The sequence below is a fragment of the Lithobates pipiens genome, unplaced genomic scaffold (genome assembly GCF_037356315.1).
Source record: "Lithobates pipiens isolate NorthernLeopardFrog02 unplaced genomic scaffold, aLitPip1_a1.2 Scaffold_16, whole genome shotgun sequence".
NCBI lineage: Eukaryota > Metazoa > Chordata > Amphibia > Anura > Ranidae > Lithobates > Lithobates pipiens.
In genome coordinates this window covers 382,668,773-382,690,704 of record NW_027507748.1, presented here as the reverse complement: position 1 = coordinate 382,690,704, position 21,932 = coordinate 382,668,773, and the positions used below count along the sequence as shown (strand labels likewise).

Genomic DNA, 21,932 nt, shown 5'->3' with positions numbered 1-21,932 from the left:
AAAGGTTTAACCCCCTGATCACCCGGCGGGTGTCATTTGTGACTAATAACTGTTAGGGCAGTTAGGGTTAGCCCCCTTTAGTTCTAAGGTACCCCCCTAACCCCCCCAATAAAGGTTTAACCCCGTGATCACCCCCCCGTCGCCAGTGTCACTAAGGCTGGGTTCACATTGCAGCGGTTTATGAGAACGGATGTGATTCGCACCGCACTGCAGTGCAAATCACATCCGATCTCTGTGCGATTCGAGTTCAGCTATACAGATAGTATGGCTGAATTCGTGTCACACCCGCCGCACCCGCCGCAAACTCGCACGGGACCCTTTTTTTGGTCCGCAGCAGAATCGGATCGCATGGGTGTTCACACCATGCGATCCAAGTTTGCAGATCGCACTGCGATATGCGAACTGATCTGGGGGTGTCATTAACATTTCACTGACACTCCCAGCAGTTCGCATAGGGCAGTGTGAACTGCCGCCGGGAGGCATGCGATGCGGGAACCCGCCGCGCATTCGTGGCGTTCCCGCATCGCTCCAGTGTGAACCCAGCCTAATAAGCGATCGTTTTTCTGATCGCTGTATTAGTGTCACAGGTGACGCTAGTTAGGCAGGTAGGTATTTAGGTTCGCCGCAGCTTTTTATAGCGCCAGGGACCCCCATATACTACCGCATAAAGCCCCCTGATTGCCCCCTAGTTAACCCTTTCACCAGTGATCACCATATAACTGTTACAGGTGACGCTGGTTGGTTAGTTATTTTTTTATAGTTTCAGGGCACCCGCCATTTATTACCTAGTCTCACTAGTGTACCCCTAAATTTAGGGGTGTCTACTTTCCAAAATGGGGTCATTTGGGGGGGGTTTGTGCCATCTTGGCATTTTATGGCCTTCAAAACTGTAACGCCCTTAGAAAGCCTGAAGGCGGTGCTTGGTTTTCGGGGCCCCGTACGCGGCTAGGCTCCCAAAAAGTCCCACATATGTGGTATCCCCGTACTCAGGAGTAGCAGCAGAATTTATTTTGGGGTGTCATTTCACATATGCCCATGGCATGCGTGAGCAATATATCATTTAGTGACAACTTTGTGAAAAAAAAAAAGTTTGTAATTTTCCCGCAACTTGTGGCAAAATATAAAATATTCCATGAACTCAACATGCCTCTCAGCAAATAGCTTGGGGTGTCTACTTTCTAAAATGGGGTCATTTGTGGGGGTTTTGTGCCATCTTGGCATTTTATGGCCTTCAAAACTGTAATAGGTAGTGAGAAGTGAACTCAAAAATTTACGCCCTTAGAAAGCCTGAAGGCGGTGCTTGGTTTTCGGGGCCCCGTACGCGGCTAGGCTCCCAAAAAGTCCCACATATGTGGTATCCCCGTACTCAGGAGAAGCAGCAGAATTTATTTTGGGGTGTCATTTCACATATGCCCATAGCATGTGTGAGCAATATATCATTTAGTGACAACTTTGTGTAAAAAAAAAAAAAATAATTTTTTTTTGTCATTATTCAATCGCTTGAGGCAAAAAAATAAAATATTCAATGGGCTCAACATGCCTCTTATCAATTTCCTTAGGGGGTCTACTTTCCAAAATGGGGTCATTTGGGGGGGTTTTGTACTGCCCTGCCAATTTAGCACCTCAAGAAATGAGATAGGCAGTCGTAAACTAAAAGCTGTGTAAATTCCAGAAAACGTACCTTAGTTTGTAGATGTGACAACTTTTGCGCAAACCAATAAATATACAATTATTGACTTTTTTTTTACCAAAGACATGTGGCTGAATACATTTTGGCCTAAATGTATGACTAAAATTGAGTTTATTGGATTTTTCTAATAACAAAAAGTAGAAAATATCATTTTTTTTCAAAATTTGCGGTCTTTTTACGTTTATATCACAAAAAATAAAAATCGCAGAGGCAATCAAATACCATCAAAAGAAAGCTCTATTTGTGGGAAGAAAAGGACGCAAATTTTGTTTGGGTACAACATTGCATGACCGCGCAATTACCAGTTAAAGCAGCGCAGTGCCAAAGTGTAAAAAGACCTCTGGTCATTTACCAGCAAAATGGTCCGGTCTGAAAGTGGTTAATTACCTTTTTTAGATAAAGATCCACTTTAATGTATTAATATGGTTGGGGATTATTGGATTGTACGTGTTAGAAAAGTAGTTGCCAGACTCAGCCCTACAATAAATGGTGCAATATGTAAAGGCCACCAGTCCGGCCTCACTAGTCTGGTAAACTAAGCCGATTAACAGTCTGAGAACCAACAAACTACACAAAGGCAGTCTTCATAAATAAATATTTGTTTCCAACTGCAGCTCATGTAATCTTAATATCAAAGTAGAAATTAAAGACATAAATGTGTATTTTAGAGAAAGAGGCGGTGACAGTCATCAGCATATATTTCACAATGGGGACAAACAGTTCATCTTATCAATGAAAGACCATCAATTCACAAACAAAACCAGTCTGCAAAAGTATGACATGAAGCCTATTAGCATCACAATTCCAGCAGCTTGCCTGGCACATGTCCAACCATAGAGATGATTTGAAAGCCATTAATTGAAAACACAATAAATCTGATTATTTATATTCTGAGGAAGGATTTGACCGATCTGAAAGCTATAGATAAACCTCCAACAGAACTTTTTCTTTTATATTAACAATAACAGGACAGGCGATGGTGTTAAATGGCAACATACTATTATTCTAGATTCACGGTGCTGCATTATCTTTTTCTTTTATGTTATCGCTCAGTTACCAAAAATAGACCTTGAAAAATATTAGTTACTTACAATACATGCCTTTCAGATTTATAGTATCTATCTTCCCCATACAATACTTTACCACCAAACATGTCATCAGATAAATTAATTCTGTGATTTATAGTTTTTAGTCAAAAACACACAAACGCCTGTTATAACTGAGCGTTCCCTCACATACATCACCCTTTATTTATAAGTTCTCATTGCAACTAATCAGCTCATCCATTGTTTTTACTGTACCAATTCCGTATTATAGCATATTAGCATAGGAAATAAGTATGCTCCTTTGCCCAGTCTAGTGGCAATATTACGATATTTTCTTCACCCACACATTTGGTTTGCAAAGAATATAGCCAGGGAGAATTTGATTTAGCCTAATTTGGACAAAACAAATTTACATGCAGGTTCGGTGGATGAACAAGTGTGCCATTTGTTTTACAAATACACGTCACAGAGTGCATCCTCTTTAATAAAATTGTGGGATGTTACAGTCCGAACATTCACACATCTGCCCCAATATGCTTTTATTTTCCTACAAATATTGCTTTCCTGGTTTCCTCTTAACAACAGTATTACTTACATTTATTACTTATAATTGTTCTTTTTTCTGTTTCTATTGTAATGGGCATCTCTCTAAACGGTATTTTAGTTTTATATCCTCAGCATTCCAAGTTAAAAAAAAGTAATAAAAAGATAGCAATTATTTTTCATGACCACCGTGGATGGAATATAATATTGTTCTGCAGTAATGTCTGCCTTTTGTCAGCTTTCTTTATAAATGAATCTATGTAACTAATCCTCTAAGCTGTTAGTCTGGGATGTGAAAAGCTTATTCATACACTTGCCAGGCCACAGAGAACAAGCACTTATGTTCGGCTAAATTAATAAAAAAGTCACCATAATCCCATTTAGTGCTTTATTATTGTTTAAATGGTAATGGAGTTATAATATGCATTGATTAAAATATTCACTGATTCCAGATATGTGAGAAATATTAGCAGTGCTTTTTAAAATTACGAATGGGAAATTTTAGCTTTGTCCTTGATGTTCTGTGCTTGGTTTTATTAAAAGTGGGTTAGCAAAAACTACTAGAGCATTTAAATATTTGAAAAACAAGTAAATGTCATTATAGACACCCCCGCTCGCTTTTAGACAAACTTACCTCTGACACGGCTGTGCCCTTTCTAAGTGGGCGGATGTCTTTAAGTTTTCCGATGTTTGGCAAAGGAAATATCCGCACTGAAACAAAACACCTGTCACTCATCTACGTATTCCACCATATCTCGTACTGACCTTATCTTTCTTAGTAATGCGGTCCTCCCTCACGGAATCTCTGACCATTCCCCCATGCAGTTGAATACTAGCTATACTCCACTACTAAAAATTAGATGACATACAAAGTTATGCATTTAGCTTATAGAGAGGTGATGCTTCTCTGTATCACCACTTGCAAAAAAAAAACTTCTCCAACAGATCTTTGAGCAAAGGGAGAGGATTGGCAACCTCCTGGCTTGGTTTTTTAGGGAGAAGACTACTACTGCCCATTTATATATTAGAGATGACAAGGTATGACTTCTGAATGACCCGATACAAATGAATATTCTATTTGCCACTTACGATGAATAATTGCTGCATTCTGCTGGATCTGATTATGTCTACGATCTTTTTTGGATGCTATTAAATTCCTTGTTTTGCCCACTTACTGCCGACAATCATTAGAGGCCTCTATTACTTTAGAGGAGATCCAGGCAGCTGTGACCTCACACCAATCTGGTAAAACACCAGAGTTTGGGCACCAAGTGCCTCCTGGCCCTAATATCCAATGCTACAGTGGTTGTGCCCAAGCCTGGTAAGAATCCAGAATTTTGTTCCTGCACAGGCCCACATTGCTTTTGAAGGTGGATGCTAAAATCCTTACTTTAGTTTTAGCTACCCGTCTGCTATCCTGACTTGGACTTATGGAGAACAGTCTGGTCTTAGGCCAGGCAAGAGCATGAACATTAATCTGCATAGATTGTATACTAATATAGTGCATTTGCAGAGATCGCAGACCCTTAGAGTAGTGGCCTCTCTCGATGCGGAAAAGGCCTTGGACGCCGTTAAGTAGGAATATCTGTGGCTGGTCCTGCGAAGCTTTGGCCCTAACTTTATATCTCAAGTAAGATTACTATATGCTGCTCCCACTGCTAGGGTCAGAAATAATGGAGTTCTGTCCTCCTCTTTCCCACTGCAGGGGGGCACCAGGCAGGGATGCTCTTCATCACTGGGGCTTGTTGCCCTTGTTATAGAGGCACTGGCTATTCTACATTCTTCTAAAATGGTACAGGGTATACCGGTGGGCCCTTTGGTGGAGAAGTTCTCTTTAAATGCAGAGGACACTTTTCAAGTATTAAAATCAACTGGGGTAAGTCTGTGCTATTTCCATGGTCTCAGTCAGTGCCTCTCTCAAGTACCTTTACTACTCTTACCTGAGTATTCCATTTTAAATATTTAGGCATTACTGTCCAAACAGACCTCTTAAGTTATCTGTCTAATAATCTATATCTGGGTTTCCAACAACTGATTCACAAATGTCCAGTTTTAAAAACATTGCCATTGACCCTGGTAGGTAGGTTTAATCTTCCTAAGATGACCTCCATTCCCAAATTTCTTTATCCTACTTTAACAAACCGGGTCAGATTATAATTTCCTATATCTATTTGGGATCTTCTAGGGTGTCTACATTGCAACTAACTCTATCTTTGGGTGGATTCACTCTCCACTGTTTTCTAAACTACTATTGAGCGGCTGTGCTAGTCATGGTATGGTGGTGGTTTTTGCAAACAGCCAATAATCCAGCAGTGAATCTGAAAGCTGCATTATTGGGTTCCTACTCTAAATTCAGTAACTTAGTGTTTGGAGGCCCCCATTCCAATCAGGATATTACAATACTTAATGAGGATTACTGTCCATGTATGGAGGCAAATGAGAGTGGCCATTGGTGAGCCAAACGTTATCTCTTCCTATACTCAACTGGAAAAATTTGCTGTTACCTCATCTTTGTTCCATACCAGACTTTAGTGTATTAGCAGTATTTGGCATTAAAACTTTGTGGCATATAATGCCGGAAGGATGTCTTCTTTCCTTGAAAAGTTTCAGAAATACATTCCACATTCCTACCTGGATATTCTTTAGGTTTTTCCAAATACACCATGCAGTTCAGGCCCTCTTCCCATTATTCTGGCCATCCACTCAGTTGAGAGATTATTGATCTCCCATAGCATAGGTAAGATCCTTTCCTCCATGTACCTTAGGCTTACAAATGCAGATATCAGTAAGATAACCCAACTATTCCACTCCTGACACAGGGACATCCTAACTCTAATGGATCCTGACTGGGAGGAACAAGTGCAGCAATATTTTCCTATTGTGATTTCAGCCAGCGATATATTTGTTCAATTAACTTTTCTGCATTGTATATACTAAACCCCTAGTGTCTTACAGTTATATATTCTTCTCATGATTATCCATGTCCTAAATGTCAACAGAAGGTTGGTACATTTATACATATGGTGTAGTCCTGTACTTCTATCCAGTGCTTCTTGTGTGAGATTGTGGCTGATATCAACACAGTAGGGGGACTGACGATTGCAGTAGATCCCTTGATCTTCCTTTTGGCTATTTGTGATAATGTAGCCACTACCACCCAAAAGAGATTGTTTATTTTTTATTCTGTGATCTATACCAGCCTTTCTCAACTGGTGTGCCGCTGACTATACATGGGCACTGTGAGGGAGCTCCATCAGCCTCAGCAAAGTGAAAGTAAAGGGTGAGGGAGTGTGCTGTGCTCTGTGCTTCCCCTACAGTGCAGTGCCTGACTGAGTAAAGGTATTGTACTAGAACTTCTTAAAGGGCTTTATACAAGTATCTATGTGTCTGTGTGTACATGTCTGTGTGTCTGTGTGTACGTGTGTGTGTATATGTGTCTGTGTGTGTACATGTGCGTGTTTACATATGTCTGCGTGTGTGTACATGTGTCTGTATATGTGTGTACATGTATATGTGCGTGTGTGTGTACATGTGTATGTGTGTGCATGTGTCTGTATGTGTGCACGTGTGTGTACATGTGTCTTTATGTGTATATACATGTGTGTCTGTATGTGTGTGCTTGTACATGTGTTTGTATGTGTGTGTGTGTGTGTGTACATGTGTCTGCATGTGTACATGTGTGTGTATGTCTGTATGTATGTGTACATTTATACATGTGTGTGCATTTGCATGTGTGTGCATGTATGTTACTTTTAATCCTGACCCCCTTATTCCTGTACCATCAGAACTGCTTTTTTAGGGCTTGTTTGTAATAGCAGCAATGACTGCTGCTCCCCTGAAAAGCAATCTATGCTCAGATCACTTTTCAGAGGCATTTGGCAGGTGATAAAGAGGCAATATGTTACCTCCTCACCACATGTTTTAAGCCCATAAATGCAGCATCACCACACCACAACCGTGCAATGCCCACAGTTGCAGGGTGGTTGCAGTGAAGCCCCATTCACCCTGAGTATACCTCCAGCTGCAGCCACAGCATGTGTACACCCCCAGCTGCTGTCTCTGCAGCTAAAGGGGGAGAAGTTGCGGGTGGTAAAAACAGCTCAACCATGTGGTTTTTACCGCCCCTCCAACCTGACATGCAAACAAGCCCTTGGTTCACATCTGCGTGGATGCGTGCCGCATGTAGGGCAGCCCATTCATTTCAATGGGGTTCCCTACCAGCAGAAATTACCCTTTTTTTAAAATTGTGTCTCACCAAAAGCACCCCATGTTTGACAATGTGTGGGGTACCATTAAGAATTAAGCCCCCCCCCCAAAAAAAAGCAGAACATTTGCCGGTGTGTCAGGAAATAGCACGATTTTGCACGTGTTCCGCGACACACAGTAACATGAACCAACTCTTGGACAGGGGTGCCTCAAGACTGAAAATACCTTTTAAGGGCACCCCGACTGGAAAAAGGTTGAGAAACACTCATTCTGACCAAAACTATTCTGACCAAATGGAAATTGTAAAACCCTCCCACCTTTGATCTTTGGAGATCTAAGGTTAATGCATATCTTTGTATAAGCTCACGTATATGTGCTGCAATTGCCCCAAGTAGATTGATGAAATCTGGACAGCTTGGGTTAAGGCCAGGAATTTTCTATGGAATCAATATGTTGACTCCTATTTCTCATTCTGCAGTTGTTCTCTTTTTCTGAAAACATAGCAAGTTTGGATAAATGGAAGATACAGGAAAATCATAGCAATATTTCAAAAATCCATTGCATTACGATTTTTTTCTTTGTAGGTCAGTCAAGAGTGTGTGCAAAGGTTGCAGTATGGCCTTACAGTGGTGTGAAAAAGTGTTTGCCCCCTTCCTCATTTCCTGTTCCTTTGCATGTTTGTCACACTTAAGTGTTTCGGAACATCAAACCAATTTAAACAATAGTCAAGGACAACACAAGTAAACACAAAATGCAATTTGTAAATGAAGGTGTTTATTATTAAAGGTAAAAAAAAAATCCAAACCTTCATGGCCCTGTGTGAAAAAGTGATTGCCCCCTAAACCTAATAACTGGTTGGGCCACCCTTAGCAGCAACAACTGCAACCAAGCGTTTGCGATAACATGCAATGAGGCTTTTACAGCGTCCTGGAGGAATTTTGGCCCACTCATCTTTGCAGAATTGTCCTAATTCAGTTACATTAGAGGGTTTTCGAGCATGAACGGCCTTTTTAAGGTCATACCACAACATCTCAATAGGATTCAGGTCAGGACTTTGGCTAGGCCACTCCAAAGTCTTCATTTTGTTTTTCTTCAGCCATTCGGTGGTGGACTTGCTGGTGTGTTTAGGATCATTGTCCTGCTGCAGAACCCAAGTTCGTTTCAGCTTGAGTACATGAACAGATGGTCGGACATTCTCCTTCAGGATCTCTTGGTAGACAGCAGAATTCATAGTTCCTTTTATCACGGCAAGTCTTCCAGGTCCTGAAGCAGCAAAACAGCCCCAGACCATCACACTACCACCACCATATTTTACTGTTGGTATAATGTTCTTTTTATGAAATGCAGTGTTCCTTCTACGCCAGATATACTTGGACACACACCTTCCAAAGAGTTCCACTTTTGTCTCATCGGTCCACAGAATGTTGTCCCAAAAGTCTTGGGGATCATCAAGATGTGTTGTGGAGAAATTGAGACGAGCTTTGATGTTCTTTTTGCTCAGCAGTGGTTTTCTCCTTGGAACTCTGCCATGCAGGCCATTTTTGCCCAGTCTTTTCCTGATGGTGTAGGCATGAACGCTGACCTTAACTGAGGCAAGTGAGGCCTGCAGTTCCTTGGACGTTGTTGTGGGGTCTTTTGTGACCTTATTTACCCTGTATTAAGGGACTGTTTGTTTGACCCTATTCATGCTGAGGGGTCCATCAGATGAGGTGAGCTGCTAGTACTCTCGATTGGTGGAGGAGATCACTTGGTTGAAGAGAATGTCTCACATCGTGCTTGTTCATTAATAAGATCACCTTGTATGGACGCTTGTTGGTGTTTCTATGGACTTTATTTTCTTGCAATTATTATACATTATGTCTTTTTTTTGTCTAAGTGTTTTGCGCTGCACTGCTTTGTATTTATTTCTCTATAAGAATTTGATAAGTTGGTCCTCAGTGTTCAGCTGCTGTCTTTGTGATATATCTATTGCGCTGATTTATTTCTTGCTTCATGATACCATGAAAACCTAAATTCACCAGTTTTTTTTATAGTTTAGCTGTTTGTTTTCATATATTTGACAAGCAAATTAATTTCAAATTTTTCTCTCATGCTATTAATCATAATTGTTATGTAAACACATTTTTATAGTTGTACCATACAGTATGATTCAAATAAATTATTTATTATAAACGTAATTGTTTGTAGACATAATTGTTGCTAAATGTTGCCCAATATGTCTGGCAAATCCCTGCTGGCCATCAAGGAAAAATGTAAAGCAAAACGATTCCATTTAGTGCATGTATTTGGTGAACGGTAATATGGGTTTCATTTAGCATGGAACACTAGTGACCTCTATAGGCAGCCCACAATTATTCTAAGTTCAGATATATATACATATATATATATATATATATATATATATAATTGTGGCAGTAGGATCCTGTGCTACCTGGAGGATTGCTGGTTTATGCCAGATTTTGGAGAGACAGGCACACTGATTGCACAGCTGTGTGCTGGGCTATTTAGTTTTGACCTGGATATGGCTCATTGTTCCACCCAACAGACAGGAAGTCTGGGCATGGGAGTCAGGTGGACTCCCATTCCTCTGAGGGGAGTCAGAGGCTGCATGGGTATAGCCAGAGCATGCATGTCTGCAGGAGGCAGACATACTTGGTGACAGAGCAGCAGGATGCTGATCAGGAGTGAACTAGGAGAAAGCTTAACTCTAGGAAACTCTTTTGGGTCCGAGGAGCAGACCTACAGCCTAGGCTAAAGGCCTGAATCATCCGTATGGGAACAATATAAGCCAGGAGGCTAAAGTATTAAGTGTGTAAGATACAGTAATGGTGGAACCCCCCTGCGCGGGTACTGATGTCTTTTGTGAACTTTTGTGTGCTTTAAAAGTGGGCTACCAGGCCCTTAAAAATACAGTTTTGTACTGGCGTACTCACTGGAAAACGCACCTACCGTTTGAGTCTGATAAGCCCAATCTTACTATATATATATATATATATATATATATATATATATATATATATATATATATATATATAGATAGATAGATAGATATAGAGAGAGAGAGAGATTCCAGATATCCCCCCCCCCCCCCCAAAGAAGCATCAAAATGCAAATTGTGGCAAAATCAAGTTAAGGCCTGATTCACACTTATGCAGGTTGCATATTCCAGGTGCATTTGGGGTTTTTCAATACACATTTTTGATCCAATAAAGTCTATGGAACCAAAAAACAGAAAAAAATCTGTGGCCCTTTTCATAAAATGCACAGATGTGAACTACATCCATAGGAAACCATATTAACCACATGCCGACCGGCGCACGCCGATATACGTTGGCAGAATGGCATGGACAGGCAAATGGGCGTACTGGTATGTCCCGTTAAATTTGCTTTAAAAAATGCATAGGTGTGAACCAGGCCTAAAATTGCAGTAAAAAAATGTGGAAAGCACTATAAAAATGCTCAAAAGCAACATACATAGATGGGAATCGAGCTTTACTTCAGCTTCAGATACACACTTTGAAAAAAATCAGTGTACAGTGAAGTCAGAGTAAACAAATTCAACAAAGGAGAGAAGCCGTACTACTTGTACAAGACTGATGGTAAGGCTGGAGTTTAGCTTTAAATTCAACATTTATTGTTATGATCTCATAGTGGACTGATTTACTAAATAGTAAATTCTACTTTTTGGGGCTCTTTTTACGTTGAATTTTTAGCTGCACATGACTGGTTAATTAAAGTGAATCCTCACTCTTTTGAGTGAGCATTTCCAACTTTTTTTTAGCAGTGCAGCACAGTAGCTAAATGTTTAGCACTTCCGCCTAGCAGCACTAGGGTTATAGGCTTGAATCCCAACCATAGCACTACCTGCCTGGAGTTTGCATGTTCTCCCTGTGCCTACGTGGTTTTTCTTCTGGGTATTCCGGTTTATTCCCACACTCCAAAGACATGCTGGTAGGTTACTTGGCCCTGCTATATGTGTATGTATGAATGTGAGTAAGGGACCTTAGACTGCAAGCTCCCTGTGGGCAGGGACTGATGTGCATGTACAAAATGCAGTATGTGTAAAACGCTGCGTAAATTGACGGTTCTATAAAAGTACCTGTAAAAAAAAAAAATACACTTCTATGACTTTTCTATCCTTAATGAAAATGGCCCTGCATTTGTCCTCCAAGCCTCTCATAAAGGAAGATTTTTTTCCAGATTTGTGACAGTACACCCTGGGGTTGATTTACTAAAGTAACATAGACTGTGTACTTTTGAAAGGGCAGTTGCTCAATTTAAAAAAAAATGCCCAAACTCCAATAAACTGCAGTTTATGAGCTCCAGTGCGCATGGAGCCTTAAAGTTTATTTGCTAACACTTCCCAGCAGATGTGACATGGGTTGATAAAACATTCACATCATGGGGTTGATTTACTAAAGGAAAACTGTGCACTTTTGAAAGTGCAGTTGCACTCTGCAATGGCAGTTGCTCAAGAGCTTAGTAAATAATAGAGAGCTCTGCTGACTTCCATCATCCAATCACGTATAAGCAAAAATGCTGTTTTTGTAATTTCCCTTGCACGTAATTGGATGATGGAAGTAAGCAGAGCTCTCCATCATTTACTAAGCTCTTGAGCAACTGCCATTGCAGAGTGCAACTGCACTTTCAAAAGTGCACAGTTTTCCTTTAGTAAATCAACCCCATGATGTGAATGTTTTATCAACCCATGTCACATCTGCTGGTAAGTGTTAGCAAATAAACTTTAAGGCTCCATGCGCACTGGAGCTCATAAACTGCAGTTTATTGGAGTTTGGGCATTTTTTTTAAAAGCCCATAAACTCCACTCTATGTTAGCCTATGTGTCCATGCACACATGGACGTTTTTAAGCCTTAATGAGCAGTGGAGTTTATGGGCTTTTTTCTGAACGCCAGAAATTTGCGTTCAAAGTGGCGTTTTTCACCTCCAAAAAACGACAAACGCCAATAAACACTTATAAACGCTTATAAACATGCGTTAATTAGTGTCTATTTTTTAATGCATTGTGGGAGTTTGGAATGCGCTGTGGGATTTTTGGAGTGTCCTCTGTGTATTTTTATTGAAAACGCCCATAAACGCTAACGCTAATAAACGCTAGTACAAAACACTGTTAAAAGCATGTTTTTCAACCAGTGCTTTCTGCCAGCAATCTGGCGTCCAGAAAAAGCTTTTTTGAGCTTCAGTGTGCATGGAGCCTTAATTGGTGCAAACCATTGACCCTCATTAGTGTATAGCCAATAACTAATTAATGTGTCATCTGTATTTTCAGGTACTTGAAACCAGACGAAGACAAGAAATCAAAACATAAAACTGCTGTGAAGAAGAAAACACTAAATCCAGAGTTTAACGAGGTAACTATAATCTTATATATATTTTTTTTTTCATTGTATGGTGAGTGTGGCAGGTGGTTACAAAAAGTGAGAACATTTAACAATTAAACTGCAACCTTCACTATACATTTAAACATCAAATTCTTTCCACATGATGCAAACCAGAGATCAAAGTCACCCGAGCAGTGCTACACAGTAATGGTATGAATAAAACAAATGCCATTGTAGAAAACAGTCACTTATCCTTTCTCTTGGGAGAGGGTGTGTTAGGGTGACAACACAGGAGAGCAACTAGACATGGGCAGAGCATGGTCAACCTATTAGTGCCTGTGCAAGGACCTTGATATCAAGCTCACCAGGAACTTTTTTAATAAAAGCTGGAGATTAAAAAAATACTTTTGAAATCACTTTAGCCACTTCCCGCCTGCAATATAGACAAGCAGCCAGTGTAGCGATGTAAACCTACGTCGCTGCCTACTTCTGGGTTTAGGGCGCATGGATGTGTGCCCCCTCCTGGCACCCCATGTGATTGTACAGTGCAGAAGTCTGTCAGCAAGTCCCAGCCAATGATTCATGGCCCGGACCTGCTAATCGCCTGTGTCGATAAACAACACAGAGCTCTGTAGAGGGAGAGATCACTGGAAACGGATGAGAAACAGAGATGTTAGTAAAAACAGCACACTTTACACACATTACACATTGTTAGGCATACATTTAACCCCTTGATCACCCTAGATGTTAACCCCTTCCCAGCCAGTGTCATTAGTACAGTGACAGTGTATAGTATTATATCAGTTGATCACTGTACTGATGTCACTGGTGATGTCAGTGGGGGGTCACTGCCCCCCAGCGTCAGTTAGTGTCATATTTCCCGCAACACTATCGCAGTCCTGTTATAAGTCACTGATCACCGCCATCAGTAGTATAAAATAAATAAATAAAAATTCCAATATATATACACCATAGTTTGTCAAACACATTTTAATGAATATATAAAACAATGTATTTTATTAATATTTCTTAAAATTATTTTACAAAATTACATGAATTTGTAAAAGAAGAAATAATAATAAAATACAATTTTATATATATTCATTAACCACATGCTGAACAACCGCCGCAGTTGTACTGGGGCAGCATGGTTTTACTGCGCAAATCGCCGTTATTTTACGTCAGCAACATAAACGGCCACTGATGCGAGTGCCCCGTGGTCTTGATCGCAATCGCTCAGGGCACACGGAGAACCGGCAGCTACATAGTTACATAGTTAGTAAGGTTGAATAAAGACACCAGTCCATCCAGTTCAACATGAGTGAGTGTCTACAATTGTCCCTAACCCTGTACATTGCACACTCACATCAGTCCGTACCCTCAAGGAGCCCACAATCCAAGGTCCCCATTCATATACTAGGGCCAATTTTGGACAGAAGCCAATTAACCTACCAGCATGTCTTTGGAGTGTGGGAGGAAACCAGAGTACCCGGAGGAAACCCACACAGGCACAGGGAGAACATGCAAACTCCAGGCAGGTAGTGTCATGGTTGGGATCCGAACCAGTGACTCTTTTTACTGCTAGGTGAGAGTGCTAACCACTACACCACTGTGCCGTAAACACACAGTTGCCAATTCTCTGAGCAGGGAACTGTCAGATCATCTGTCCATACAGAGTATGAACAGCGATCTGTTAGTTTCCCTGCTTAGTCCCATCCCCCCTTCAGTTAGAACACAAAATAGGGTACACATTAACCCCTCCCCTGCCCCCTAGTGTTAACCCCTTCACTGCCAGTGACATTTTTACAGTAATCAATGCAATTTTAATCGCACTGATCGCTGTATTAATGCCAATGGTCCCAAAAATGTGTCAAAATTGTCCGACGTGTCCGCCATAATCATGCAGTCAGGATAAAAATTGCTGATCGCCACTATTACTCATAAAAAAAAAATATTAATAAAAATGCCATAAATCTATCCCCTATTTTGTAGACGCTATAACTTTTTCCCAAACCATTTTTTTACCAAACAATATGTAGAAGAATACGTATCGGCCTAAATTGAGGAAAAACATTTTTTATATATATATATTTTTGGGGGATATTTATTATAGCAAAAAGTTAAAAATAATGTGTTTTTTTTTTCAAAATTGACACTCTTTTTTTGTCTATAGCGCAAAAAATAAAAACCGCAGAGGTGATCAAATGCCACCAAAAGAAAGCTCTATTTGTGGGAAAAAAAGGATGTCAATTTTGTTTGGGAGCCACGTCACATGACCGCGCAATTGTCAGTTAAAGCAACGCAGTGCCGAATCGCAAAAAGTGGTCTGGTCTTTGGCCAGCCAAATGGTCCGGGGCTTAAGTGGTTAAAATGTGTTTGATCGCCTTAAAAATACCAACAGGAGCGGATATGCATTAAAGTGTTTGACAGGGGATTATGACAATAACACTTTCAGTCATATGACCATTTTTTATATTCCATAATTTGTAGGCACTATAACTTTCATGCAAACCAATCAATATACACTTGTTTGGGATTTTTTTCTTTTTATCAAAGACATGTATCAGAATTCATTTTGACCAAAATTTAGGAAGCAATTTAGATTTTTAACATTTTTTTATTGGATATGTTTTATAGCGAAAAGTAAAAAATAGTGGGGGTTTATTTTCAAAATGCTCAGTCTTTTTTTCATTTTTTTTTTGTTTAATAAATGTTTATTGAAGGAAAAAAGAAAAACAGAAAGACAGGGACTACACATGACATAAAAGCATGAACCTAAACATGACCTGACAATAAAGATTCTGTAGGTAGAGTCTAGGGCAGGGGTCTCAAACTCAATTTACCTGGGGGCCGCTGGAGGTAGATTCTGGGTAAGGCTGGGCCGCATCAAGTTTTCCACAAAAAATGCGCTTACAAAATATCATTATTCAGATTCAAATGTCTTTATTAACAGTTCTTTAACATTTAACTTTTAGAACATGAATGGACATAAACTGTTTGAACATGGCTTTATCTGCCTACTTCTTGCTGCTAGAGATCTGACAGCGCTTACTCTTGCATAGCCGAGCCACATTTGGCGTAAGTGAGGAAGCAGTTGAGACCCTCAGCACAGCTTGAAGATGAGCATCAGTAATTCTAGACCTGTACTTTGACTTATTGAAGTTCAAGGTAGAGAAGAGCTTTTCGCACAAGTATGTGCTCCCAAAAAGACACATGGTCTGCTTGAACATTCGGGAAAGCTCAGGGAAGCTGGGGGGCAATTCTCTTAAAAATTGCCCAAGTTTGTCTGCTTTTCCACTCACATCCCTAAACTTGGCTTTGAGTTCAGAGTTACACTGCAGGTCAATGAGCTCTATTTGAAACACTGGAGGGGCATCTTGCACATCAAAGGAGAAGGGGTCTGCAAAAATTTGAAATGTGGCTCTGTGTCTCTTGAAGTCTGCAAATCTATGATCAAATTCCTCCTGTAGCCTCAAAATGACATCCACATACTCCTCATGACTGAATAGTGTGCCTGAATCAATGAGTGACTTGCATGCTGGGAAATGGCAAAGGTTTGTTTGAGAAAGCTGGTCTTTCCACAATATAAGTTTTGTAGAGAACGCTCTCACGCTGTCATAGGCAGCACTGACAAGTTGCCCCTGGCCTTGTAACCTCTTATTCAGTACATTAAGCGCATGTGTGATATCAACCAAAAAAGCTAAGTCCATGAGCCATTTTGGATCACTTAGCAAAGGAACAGAAGCCCCATCTTTCTCCATAAAAGCTTTCACTTCCGCTCTCAACTCAAAAAATCTCTTCAATACGTTTCCCCTGCTGAGCCAACGCACCTCGGTAAAGTAGAGCACATCCCCATATTCTGACTCTATTTCCTCTAAAAAAGCACGAAACATTCTGTGTTTTAAGCCCCTGGATCTGATTTGATTGATGCATTTCACAACGAAAGACATCACGTTGTCAAACTTCAGGCATTTGCTGCAAAGGGCCTGCTGATGAATAATGCAGTGCAGAGCAATGACCTCCTCTAAACCTTCCTCTTTCTTTTTTTTATTAACAAGTGCCACCAGTCCTTTTTTCCTCCCGATCATTGATGGCGCTCCATCAGTTGTTATTCCGACAAACGTCCTCCAAGGCAAACCAGCATTCTGAAAAGCATCACACAGCTGGTGAAATATCTCTTGGGCGGTGGTCTGGCCATGCATTGGAACTAGTGAGAGCAACTCCTCTGTGACTTCAAAATTGTCATCAACACCCCGGACATAGATTGCAAGCTGGGCAGTGTCGGTGATGTCTGTGGTCTCATCAAGAGCGACTGAGTATACACTGAAACATTTTATTTTCTCACACAGTTGATCATAAATGTCACTTGAAAGGTCAGAAATGCGCTCTGCCACGGTGTTGGAAGAAAGGCTGATGTTGCTAAACTGACCTTTCTTTTCTGGAGAGATAATACTTGCAGCTTGTAACATGCACTTTTTTATAAATTCCCCTTCTTTAAATGACTTTCCTGCTTTAGCAATCATCATACTAACTACGTAGCTGGCTTCGACTGCTGCATCATTCTCTTTGGTTGCTTTCTTAAAGAAATCTTGTTGCCTCAGCAGACATGTCTTAAGTTTAGCAACCTGGTTGGCTCTCTCATCTTCCTGGTACTTTGCATACTCCTCAGCATGTCTAGTTGTGTAATGACGCTTCAAATTGTATTCTTTGGGCACTGCAACTTTCTCTGTGCAAATAAGACAAGTTGGGATGCCCTTGTGCTCAATAAAGAAATATTGCTTTTCCCACTTTTCCTGAAATTGTCTGTGCTCATCATCAACCTTTCTCTTCACTGCAGGCTTTGAGCAAGACATATTTGGGGCTGCGTACCAAAAACTTAGGCCTATGGTGCCTTGAGATACCCACTTCAGCACAAGGTGCTCTGGATGAGCGGAAATAGAGTTTCCCAGTCCCCCTAGCTGCCTAGCATGACCTTCGGCAACATTAAAGAGGACTTGATTTTTACTCACAGGAGTAGCCAAATACCTTTAGGGTGGGCACGCACCTGTCTGGTTTATAAAAATAGCACTCCTCCACTCTGCTGTGCCCCCCTGTATATTTCTTGCCCTGTATGCTAATACTGAGCATCAAGGAGGAAGAGACGCCGGGGTTTCTCAATGGGCGTCTCCTTCTCCATGTGCCTCAATCCAATCAGAGTGAGAGTCACAGCCAGGAAGAAAAAAACTCCTTGTCTGTGACACTCTTTGATGTGATTGGATCACAACACAGCCAGGGAGAAGGAGACGCCCATTGAGAAACCCCTGCGTCTCCTCCTCCCATGCAGGGCCTCCAATGGCAGAACGTCCTGTCGCCTGAACGGGAAAGAGAAGAAAAAAAGTGAGGCGTGGAGAGCGTGACTGACAGGCTGGTACTTGCCTCTCCGTGTCCCTCCCATCGAAGAAGATGAAGTCGCCGCTCTGAACGCACTTGGTGCAGGTCAGCGTCCGGCGGTGTTACACAGCGGGCAGCGCTCCACCGCCACTTACCGCCTCGGCGTCTGGTGAGACGCCGAGGTACTGTACTTGGCGGTGGAGCGCTGCCCGCTGTGTAACACCGCCGGAGGCTGACCTGCACCAAGTGCGTTCAGAGCGGCGACTTCATCTTCTTCAAGTACCGGAGGGAAGGTGGCTAAGTGCTTTTCCAGGCGGGGGGCCGCAAAATATTGTCCCGCGGGCCGCAGTTGGCCCGCGGGCCGCGAGTTTGAGACCCCTGGTCTAGGGCATTAATGACTGGATGGAACATTCGAAGACCCAAAAGAGCATTATCAAACCATTTGCATACCCCTTTCAACACTTTGTTTGAATGAATTGCTCTCAGCAATGCTATTGATAGCCCAGACGAAAACCCTTACGTTTTCGGTCAAGTGGGGTAAAGTGGGCTTGGTTCCCTGTAGAAAATGAAGGACAGAAGGAGGTGAAAGGAAAAGAGGTAGAGGGTTAGGGGAGGGGGAGAGAGGGGAGAGAGGGGAAGGGAGAGAGGGGAAGAGAGGGGGGGGAGGGCTGGCATGCATGGAGCACAGTCGAAAATATGACACCGAACAACACAGTCTCATGTGAGGTGTTACCTCAGGGTGTCGATTAAAAGATAATGATAATGGTGGCAGGTAATTATAGCGTAATCAAAAAAAATGTCTTAAGTATAGACGAGACGAGTCTCAGTGGGATTGTGTAATTATTATCTCCTTGTAAGTTGCGGTGTGCTTGAATTCCGCCCACGAGGACCAAGTTAGAGTATGACGTTGATAAGTGTCCTTGGTGCGGTGGGTGATTTCTTCCATGAGATAGACCTCAGAGATTTTTTGAAGCCACTTTTTCACGGTTGGAGTTTCCGGCTGGCCCCAAAGGGTTGGTATGAGTGCTTTAGCCGCATTAAGTAAGTGGGGAACTCTGGATCGTTTATACCTTCCAACTGGTTCTGAGGTGGCATGAAAAAGAATGGTCCATGGGTCTGAAGGGAGAGAGACATCGGATATTTGATGGATCAGTCGGATAATGCTAGACCAGAAGGGGCGGATGTATGGGCAGGACCACCATACGTGCGCGTGTGTTGCTTTGCTCCCACAATTCCTCCAACACAACGGGGAATTGGCGGGGAACATCTGATGAAGTTTTGCTGGTGTGTAATGCCATTTGGTTAGCAATTTGTAATTGACCTCAGCCATCTTTGATGCGATTGAGGAGGTATGAGCCAACCGTAGGACTTTATCTTTTTGATCCTGTGGGAGACAGGATTCCAGGTCTGACTCCCACCTGGCGAGAAAGTTGGGGTGAGTGTCCCCTTGGAGTTTGATAAGCGCTTTATAGAACAACGAGACACTGTGTTCTGGTGGGTCCTGCGGGTGTAGTATCTCCTCGATATTGTTTAGGTCCTGTATCCCCCTTAGCGGTTTTGGTAGCGTTCTGAGAAAACCCTGCAGTTGAGTGTATCTCCATTGGTCTACAAACGTTAGTGGCTTGGGGCCCAAAATTTCTGTCAAAGGCTTAGGAGTATTAGCTTGGAGTACATGATGCAGAAGCAGGGGTCTGCCTGGTGACCATGCCTTAAATCCGGGGTCTAACAGACCAGGTAGAAAGTAGTTGTGGTCTAGAAGTGGTAACGGGGGGAAGCATAAGCCCAAGAGAATTTCTTATGCAAGGCGTCCCATATGTCTAGTGTGGAGGCAGTCACTGAGGAGGTGGTCGGGGCGAGGCGCCTGTGAGAGCGCGGCAGCCAAGGTGTAACTGCGAGGTCTGTTTTGCTGAGGGCGTGTTCAAGGCTCACCCAAAGTTTGGAGGTGTCTGCATATTTCCAGTCAGAGATTCTAGACAAAATGACAGCATGATAGTAAGTCTTAAAATTTGGCAGGGCCAGTCCCCCAGAGGGCTTGGAGCGATAAAGTATATCTCTAGCTACTCTGGGATGGCTGTTCCGCCAAATGAAGAGAGAGACCATGGCCTGTAGTAAGGAGAAAAACCCTATAGGCACACCCAGTGGGATCATTTGAAAGAAAAAGAGAACTCTGTAGAATGTTCATTTCAACTATATTCACTTTACCCAACCAGGAGTGTGGTAGCGTGCTCCACTAGGTCTGTGCGAATGTTGTTCAATAATGGGATATAGTTATGCCTAAAGAGCGATTGGGTGTTGGGCGTGAGGTGTATCCCTAAGTACTTCATGGTGCGGTGGACCCATCTAAAAGGGAAGAGGGGTTTTAAACTGTCCACTTCTCTTGCGGGCAGATTGATATTCAGGATTTCAGATTTAGAGAGATTCATTTTAAAGTTGGACAGTGTCTGGAAAGTGGAGAACGCCGACATTAAGTTAGGGAGTGATACCCGGGGCTGTTCGACAAAGAATAGAATATCATCTGCGTACGCCGCATATTTATGTGTTTTGTTACCTACTCGAATGCCATGTATGTTTATATTGCATCGTATGGTCGCCAGGAAGGGTTCCAGGGTGAGAGCGAACAGGAGGGGGGACAGAGGGCAGCCCTGCCGGGTCCCGTTAAACAGTTGAAATGAGTCACTCAGGGTGCCATTTATGCGAATTTGTGCCATGGGGGTGGAGTAAAGGGAGGTAATGTGGTAGTACATTCTGGGGCCGAGTCCGAAGTGGCGGAGGGTCAGTTTTAGGGATTCCCAGTCCACCCTATCAAATGCTTTTTCAGCATCTGTGGACACAAGTAGGGTGGACTGCGCAGACCTTTGTGCATATTGTATGAGAGATATTGCCCGGAGAGAATTGTCCTTGGCTTCTCTGTGTGGCATAAAACCCGTCTGGTCTGTAGAGACCCAGCTGGGGATAAGGGGAAGCAATCTGTTAGCCATTACCTTAGCGTATAGTTTAATGTCCACGTTTAAAAGGGAAATTGGCCTGTAGCTGTCGCACTGATTGGGGTCTTTGCCCGCTTTAGAGATTACTGAGATGTGGGCTGTGAGGGATTCTGGGCGCAGTCCCGAAGTCTGTGAGATTGAGTTGGCGTAAGCCGTTAGATGGGGCAGAAGAGCGTCGCTAAATGTTTTGTAGTAGAGGATAGTGTAGCCGTCCGGTCCGGGTGCTTTGCCCGTCGGTGTGTGCTTTAGAGCCGTCTGAAATTCCTCAACGAAAAGTTCTGACTCAAGCTCCGCAAGAGCCGACTCCGAAAGTTTGGGCAATTTAGCATCCTTTAGGTATACGTGCATGAGGCTACGTCTCTCTTTTTTAGTCAGGGACGGGGTGTTGCATTGCACATTATATAGGTCTGCATAATACTCTCTGAAGGCTTTAGCGATGTGGGTGGTTGCGTGAACTAAATTGCCATTGGAAAGCTTAATCTTGGAAATAAATGATTTAGTCTGCTTTTCTTTAAGGGATCTTGCTAACTGTCTGCTAGGTTTGTTCCCCCATTCATAGAGTTTTTGCGAGTAGCATTGAAATCTGTTGGTGGTATCAATGTTAAGAAGAGTTTTTAGTTCTTCTCTTTTCAGCGTGAGTGTCTCTAAGTAGGAAGAGTGCAGGGTTAGTTTATGTTGTCTATCTAGATCTTCTATCTGATGTAAGACCTGCTCAAGTTGTTGACCATGCTCCTTTTTTTTCCTTGCCCCTAG

The 21,932-nt window shown here is 42.2% G+C and overlaps 1 protein-coding gene across 3 annotated transcripts in view; it reads left to right on the top strand.

The window, feature by feature from the left end:
- The window catches only part of DOC2B (double C2 domain beta), an 824,332-nt gene that overhangs the window by 779,093 nt on the left and 23,307 nt on the right, over positions 1–21,932 (top strand). For all 3 annotated transcript variants that reach the window (XR_013274551.1, XM_077482237.1, XM_077482236.1), the window contains one exon: positions 12,774–12,855. Coding sequence is in view for 2 of the 3 variants with exons in the window: in XM_077482237.1 (XP_077338363.1) it covers positions 12,774–12,855 (82 nt within the window). In the remaining variant the exon portion in view is untranslated. The remainder of the gene's footprint in view (positions 1–12,773; positions 12,856–21,932) is intronic.